The sequence below is a fragment of the Bombus affinis genome, chromosome 13, assembly GCF_024516045.1.
Source record: "Bombus affinis isolate iyBomAffi1 chromosome 13, iyBomAffi1.2, whole genome shotgun sequence".
Taxonomy (NCBI): domain Eukaryota; kingdom Metazoa; phylum Arthropoda; class Insecta; order Hymenoptera; family Apidae; genus Bombus; species Bombus affinis.
In genome coordinates this window covers 9,877,685-9,884,968 of record NC_066356.1, presented here as the reverse complement: position 1 = coordinate 9,884,968, position 7,284 = coordinate 9,877,685, and the positions used below count along the sequence as shown (strand labels likewise).

The following is a 7,284-nucleotide window of genomic DNA, read 5'->3' as shown; positions in this document are numbered from 1 at the left end:
CACGGTGGTCCTTTAGTACTCCCGTAATAAGTTCATTTACATAATTAACCGGCTGTTGTATCGACGAGTGGTGAAAATAAAGAAGTAGATGCGTTAATTATCGAAACTCGAGTTTCCACCTGCACATGCACGCGCGAAAAGGCAAGTGATTCAAAGAAATCCCGTTATGTCGTGACAAATTATTAGCCCGGTTGTAACACGCGCCGTCCGTTCTATAAATTATTTTATTCGCAATAAACGAGATGACTGAGTCATGATTATCGGCCGTTTTCAGCCATCGAATTGCGTATCCGTCTCTTCACGTGCCGTTTTTACCCTCTTTATCTTGCTCCTTATCTCCGCCATGCACTCTCTCTCTTCCACTTTCTTCGACTTGTTCTGTTCCGCGCGAAGCCTTTTACTCCGGTGTATTTCACCTGCTCGAAATTTATCACGAACCAGCAACTGATTTCCGGTTCTCTCGTTCTTCCTTTTCACCGAAAGTGTAAAACACGGAAATACTTCGAAGCACAACCTCGAGTGATTCAGATTCTTCATATTCACAAATGTACACTACTGTGCTTCACCGATGGAAATGTTCCCATTGGTGGAAAATGATTCAATTTTGAAATTGTGAATACACAGGTAAACACTAACTACTTTGTTACAGTACACTATATACTCTTATATCGTGTTACAAATCTTCGATAAATTTCAATTTACGATACATTTTCAAACTGCAAAAGTCAGATCACAGATCACTGTTCTCTTCGTTGACATACTAATCACAGATGAGATGTTGAATAGACACAGCATTTGATGGAGCTTTATTCTGAAATACCGATTGTACAAAACGTCAGAGATTTTGTTATGCCATCTATGATCTAGGGTGGTGAATATAAGAATTACACAGTGTTCAATCCAACCAGTCGTGTAAGTGAAGGTTAAGAGAGAAATGAAAAGATTGATTTTTGTTGCATCCAAAATTCAGCCACACTTGAAAATCATGAAATTTAGAAAAACAGGTAGGTGCACAGTAGCTTTCGCTTAAGATTACCATTTCAATCAACTATTTATTTATTTGATTTGTGTCAAATTCCAAATTAAATATTCCTTTTTCACTTTCGTTATTTTTTCTTCGATCCTGTATTTGATTGTCAGAGATATCGATAGCTTGCATTCTTTACTTCCATTGTGATACAGGCTTTGGTAAAAAAAATATAATTTTCGCTGGTTTTGCATTTAATTTGATTTGATTTGATGGTGTCAATTAATAACGCCACTAACATGGAAGGATTAAGTCGTTAATTCAAAACATGGACGCCATGTTGATGATGATTAATGGTCAATCTGATTTTTTGCGAAGTTTTGGTAATGTTTCACTTACGTAATGTAACAAAAGTTGTCACATTTTTGCATTGTCTTTTCATTGAATCATTAATAATATTTTATATACATACAGTTATTTATTTCGTGATACACAATTTATTTGATTATGTAATTTCATGTACTTCCTTGGTCAAAACATCGTAGACAACGTTCTTCGCATTTAATCGTAACATAATTGGATAATAAATAAATTCATATTCTTTTGAGAATGCTAATCGGAAATTAAAAAATGATTATACTAATGCCCTTTGGTATATCAACGTTTCTTATTTCAAATAAATTAAATTTTATTGCCTGCATTTGGATTACGTCGTACTGTGTTTCTCGGGCATTTCTATAGCAGCGTCATCTCCTGATTTTTTTTTAAATAACTTCTATTATTTCTATGAGGTAGTCGCCATTACATGTTCAGCTTTCGGTGCGTAATATTATCGTACTCTTCGAATCTCATCTTTTAATATCTCAAACTATTTAAACAATCGACCCTGTGTTTTTAAAAATAGATTATAATGTTTAATGTTCTAACGTGTTAAAGGTTATTCACGATCTCCACTCTTTCCTATTCTCCGCAGAGGATCTAGCGATGTTTCAGAAACCAAGAATGTAAGTATCTCTGAATGTTGTGCTTCACACTGTTTCCAAAAATGAGTTATAATAGATATTCAACGCTTTCTTTCAGATTTTCTCTAGCTTTCACTTTTTCTACGGCGTTCGATGATTTTTATTTGATGACGAACTTCACGATGATATTTTCTGGATCACAACTACATCGAAGATGACGTTCCTCGCATCTAATCGTGAGTCGCATGCTTTTCTGTTCCTCCGGTCACTCAATCGTATTTTAGGATCTAAGGTTCGAATCGGCCTGGGTGACTGGTTGTATTACGTTCAATTTTTCACGAACATGGTAGCCGGGTATATTTTATAGCCATAAGCAGTGACATTTTCTTGACTATTGTCATTATATTTGTAAGCGTTTTCGCGTGTCCAATCAGTTTCAGGAAATATAATTTCAAAAATCGACGGTGAAACTGACACGAATAGAATGCAGCATATCTCTGGTTTTGCTCATCGATTTTTTAAATTCGTATGGGCGCGAATGGATGTCGAAACGAACCACGACGGTAAACGAAACTATCGTGACAGAAAACCGTCGAATTTCGACGATTTAACGCACGTTGATTTGACACGTCCCTGGACGGGACACGCGTGGCTACGCTCGACGAGCATTCTCGAATCACCTTTCCCCGTAGCGAGAGTATCGAAGCGGCAAATTGACGGGTAACCAGCCGAGAAAACCGACGAGTCGACTTTCGGCGCGTGCCGGCCTCTGCTCGCGGTATCCGGTTGCGTACTTGCGCACCACACACGCCGACACCCGCCTCAGCGGCCGCGTGGGTGCGCTCGCGTGGTCATCATACTGCACAGTGCAGCCATACAAGGTAGAAATGCAGCAGCCTTGTCGATTGAGTTACCAACGACTCGTGTATATTAATTACACGTGTGTCAGGTTGGTAACGTTGATGTTATCGATGCCGGTTTAATTACGGGATTATTTTCTGTATGTCGGTTGCATTTACGAATGATCTGCACTGTTTAAAAATTGAAGTAGAACCTACAATCTTTGGTTGTCGAGTTGAGAACAAATTTTTTACGTTTCTTGTTTCCTTTTTAGTAAAATTGCGGGACACGAACAAAGTACGTAATAACAAGCTAATAGGTTGTTTCAATGGTAAACAGAGATGCTTCATTCTCGTGGCTATTATTTCGAATTAGTATTGATTTAATATTTTATTACACTTTTAGAAAAATTGAAAGGTCTGAACAAACTTGGCATATAGCAACAAGTTTATTAGTTGCTAAACTGCTGTACACCCTCGTTTAGAACTATTAAGGTAATTATAACAAAATGAAATAATGTTGAAAGATACATGTTATTGGATAAAACAAAAGCGAAGAAACAACGAGTATGCCATGTATCTCGTGCTAATCGTCGAAAGCTGCAATAGACGTTTCGTTCTTGATGTTCTTGTTGCTGTTGGCATCTGATTTCCGGTGTTCACTATACTTGCATTGTTTTGGCCCAGCCGGAGGGTAGCCCCTTTGCAAAATTAACGTTCCACCACTATTTACGCGACTACTGGCCGATTCTTATCGGAATCGAATCTTCTCTCCTTCTTGTGCCTTTCTCGAAATCGATTAATTGCTCGCTCGACAACGAAGGTCGGCCGAGATTGGTGATTCGGGGACGACGAACTCGAGTTCGTCTGCCGACTGAGTTCCCACGTGTCTATTCTCGATATACTGGGTGTCGGAAAACGTACGATCAAAAGTGTGTAGTATTAATGGAAGCAATACAGAGAATTTTAATATTTGCATTCTAAACGATCTTCTACGCAAATGTCGTTTTGTAAATATTTATAAAATAACTTTTACAGAGATAACTCGATAGTCGAGAGAACCTCAATGTTTGTTTTCTCAGAGATAATGATATTTGAAGTCGGTAAAAAATCAAATAGTTATATCGAGTATTGTAATCTAAATCTCCTACCTATACGTATATTTTTATATGATTTTCATACATAGTACTTTTGTGTATTATGTACATTGTAGACATTCGTATATCTCTTTTATTTCCTATGGATTTATAAACGTTCATAGCCTACTTATTATTTTAAACACAATTTGTCGACAATGGTGTTATGATCATAGAAAGAAATCAAACAAATCAAATCTTTCCAAATAAAATAAAACACCGTTCTATAAACCACTCAAACAAACCACATTTCGATCAATCGAAGATACGTAGAACGATATCGCCCCAAACGTTTTCTTCTAAATGTTCAACGCCAATTTAATACCAATCTTTCTAAACACTCTATGTACATGTATAGGTCGATGAACGAGACACCTCGCAGGAAACAGGGCCATGGTATTGCGCATCGAATACACAAATTTCGAGCAGACCCGGTGTCACAGCCGTTTCCAGCTCGTATCGTTACTCAGGACGGATTACACGGGCGTAAAGATTTCCGGGCGTAAAAAATGAGGAAGCGAGGCGGCCAGAAGCGGCGACGTTACGAGGCGAATCGTGTGCTGATACGCACCTGTCCCGTACCGGAGCCAATCACAGCGTCCTAACGAACGAAGAAGCCCTTTTTGCGGCCAGAACCTTTTTCTCTTTCTCTGCCCCTTTTCACCCTGCTTTCTTTCTCGTTCTTCGACCGTTCTTCTCAATCGTGCCGCCAGCAAATTACCAGCGAGTTGGCGCGGAATTCGCAAGAATCGAACGGCCCTGGCAATCGCACGCTTCTAATTAACGAAACTGCGTCCTTTCTATACTTTTGTCCACCTCGTGTGTTACATACTCGCTGATTAAAGCCGCAATCTATCGGGTAGCTAAGCTTGAGTTATGCTATGTTAAATGTACAAGTATTAGCTTCAATATACGAAACTGTCTTCGCTGAAAGCTAAGCTAAACCATTGGCCTGATTCTTAGTTGACTTCTGATGCTTTCCTGAAATTACTGCTTATTTAAATATGGAGATATCTTCTTAATACTGCAGCCTTTCTTCAATTTTGTTTCTTCTTTTGTATTTTTAACAGGGTTTCAATGAAAATCCTGATTTGTGCATTAGAATCAGTTTGTTCGTTTACCGATGTGAGAAAGTTAGCAATAGACTACAGATTTTTATACAGATTTACATGTTTATGAATGCAGATAAAACAGAATCTAAATAGAGATTCGTTTCACCCGGCAAAAATTATATTTTACTTTGGCTATTTTACGTATCTTTCGCGCCTTTATATTTCAAAATAAAATTACAGTTAAAATTCACAGTCTAGTTTCGACGGATACAATTAAAATTTGTGCAGTTGTAACATCCGACAAAATCGACGTCCGCTTACGACTGTCGTTTTAGCGCATTTTGTGCTCTTGGTTTTACGTGACGCGTTTGAGGAAGGACGGCTGAAAATCTGATTCCTGCGAGAAAACGTACTGTTTATCGACATCCGTTACCATCCGCGGACTAGGAAACGATAATAGCCACCGTTTAAACGTCAGACACCCTGATTTTGCGGAAATGAGTGCGATTAATACGCACATTGAACGCTTAGTCTTGCATCTCGGGAGATTCTGTTCTCTTCTTTCTCTCTTTTTTTTTATGGAATTATTCAAATATATTGCACTTGCGTTCTTCACTTCTCAAGCTCAAAATATGTTTGATCCTTCGAAGGATTCTCATGAGGTCTTGGAAGAATTTTTGAGCGAATCGTGGATAGCGCTGGCTGAATAATTTGTGAAGTTAGTTGGCCAGGTATTTTTGAAATTCAGAAATTGTATAGAATCATTCTCGATTATTTTAAGGAGGTTTTAAAATGTATTGTGTTTGCGTTCTTCACTTCTCAAGCTCAAAATGTGTTTGATCCTTCGAAGGATTCTCATGAGGTCTTGGAAGAATTTTTGAGCGAATCGTGGATAGCGCTGGCTGAATAATTTGTGAAGTTAGTTGGCCAGGTATTTTTGAAATTCAGAAATTGTATAGAATCATTCTCGATTATTTTAAGGAGGTTTTAAAATGTATTGTGTTTGCGTTCTTCACTTCTCAAGCTCAAAATGTGTTTGATCCTTCGAAGGATTCTCATGAGGTCTTGGAAGAATTTTTGAGCGAATCGTGAATAGCGCTGGCTGAATAATTTGTGAAGTTAGTTGGCCAGGTATTTTTGAAATTCAGAAATTGTATAGAATCATTCTCGATTATTTTAAGGAGGTTTTAAAATGTATTGTGTTTGCGTTCTTCACTTCTCAAGCTCAAAATGTGTTTGATCCTTCGAAGGATTCTCATGAGGTGTTGGAAGAATTTTTGAGCGAATCGTGAATAGCGCTGGCTGAATAATTTGTGAAGTTAGTTGGCCAGGTATTTTTGAAATTCAGAAATTGTATAGAATCATTCTCGATTATTTTAAGGAGGTTTTAAAATGTATTGTGTTTGCGTTCTTCACTTCTTAAGCTCAAAATGTGTTTGATCCTTCGAAGGATTCTCATGAGGTCTTGGAAGAATTTTTGAGCGAATCGTGAATAGCGCTGGCTGAATAATTTGTGAAGTTAGTTGGCCAGGTATTTTTGAAATTCAGAAATTGTATAGAATCATTCTCGATTATTTTAAGGAGGTTTTAAAATGTATTGTGTTTGCGTTCTTCACTTCTCAAGCTCAAAATGTGTTTGATCCTTCGAAGGATTCTCATGAGGTCTTGGAAGAATTTTTGAGCGAATCGTGAATAGCGCTGGCTGAATAATTTGTGAAGTTAGTTGGCCAGGTATTTTTGAAATTCAGAAATTGTATAGAATCATTCTCGATTATTTTAAGGAGGTTTTAAAATGTATTGTGTTTGCGTTCTTCACTTCTCAAGCTCAAAATGTGTTTGATCCTTCGAAGGATTCTCATGAGGTCTTGGAAGAATTTTTGAGCGAATCGTGAATAGCGCTGGCTGAATAATTTGTGAAGTTAGTTGGCCAGGTATTTTTGAAATTCAGAAATTGTATAGAATCATTCTCGATTATTTTAAGGAGGTTTTAAAATGTATTGTGTTTGCGTTCTTCACTTCTCAAGCTCAAAATGTGTTTGATCCTTCGAAGGATTCTCATGAGGTCTTGGAAGAATTTTTGAGCGAATCGTGAATAGCGCTGGCTGAATAATTTGTGAAGTTAGTTGGCCAGGTATTTTTGAAATTCAGAAATTGTATAGAATCATTCTCGATTATTTTAAGGAGGTTTTAAAATGTATTGTGTTTGCGTTCTTCACTTCTCAAGCTCAAAATGTGTTTGATCCTTCGAAGGATTCTCATGAGGTCTTGGAAGAATTTTTGAGCGAATCGTGGATAGCGCTGGCTGAATAATTTGTGAAGTTAGTTGGC

The 7,284-nt window shown here is 37.6% G+C and overlaps 1 protein-coding gene across 1 annotated transcript in view; it reads left to right on the top strand.

Annotated features, from left to right (window-relative positions):
• Window positions 1–627: 627 nt before the first annotated feature.
• LOC126923727 (zinc finger protein 628-like) overlaps window positions 628–7,284 on the top strand; it is a 76,155-nt gene continuing 69,498 nt past the window's right edge. Inside the window, exons 1-3 of the mRNA XM_050737441.1 lie at window positions 628–1,004; window positions 1,904–1,971; window positions 2,048–2,165. Coding sequence (XP_050593398.1) covers window positions 2,144–2,165 — 22 coding nt within the window. The 5' untranslated portion in view covers window positions 628–1,004; window positions 1,904–1,971; window positions 2,048–2,143. The remainder of the gene's footprint in view (window positions 1,005–1,903; window positions 1,972–2,047; window positions 2,166–7,284) is intronic.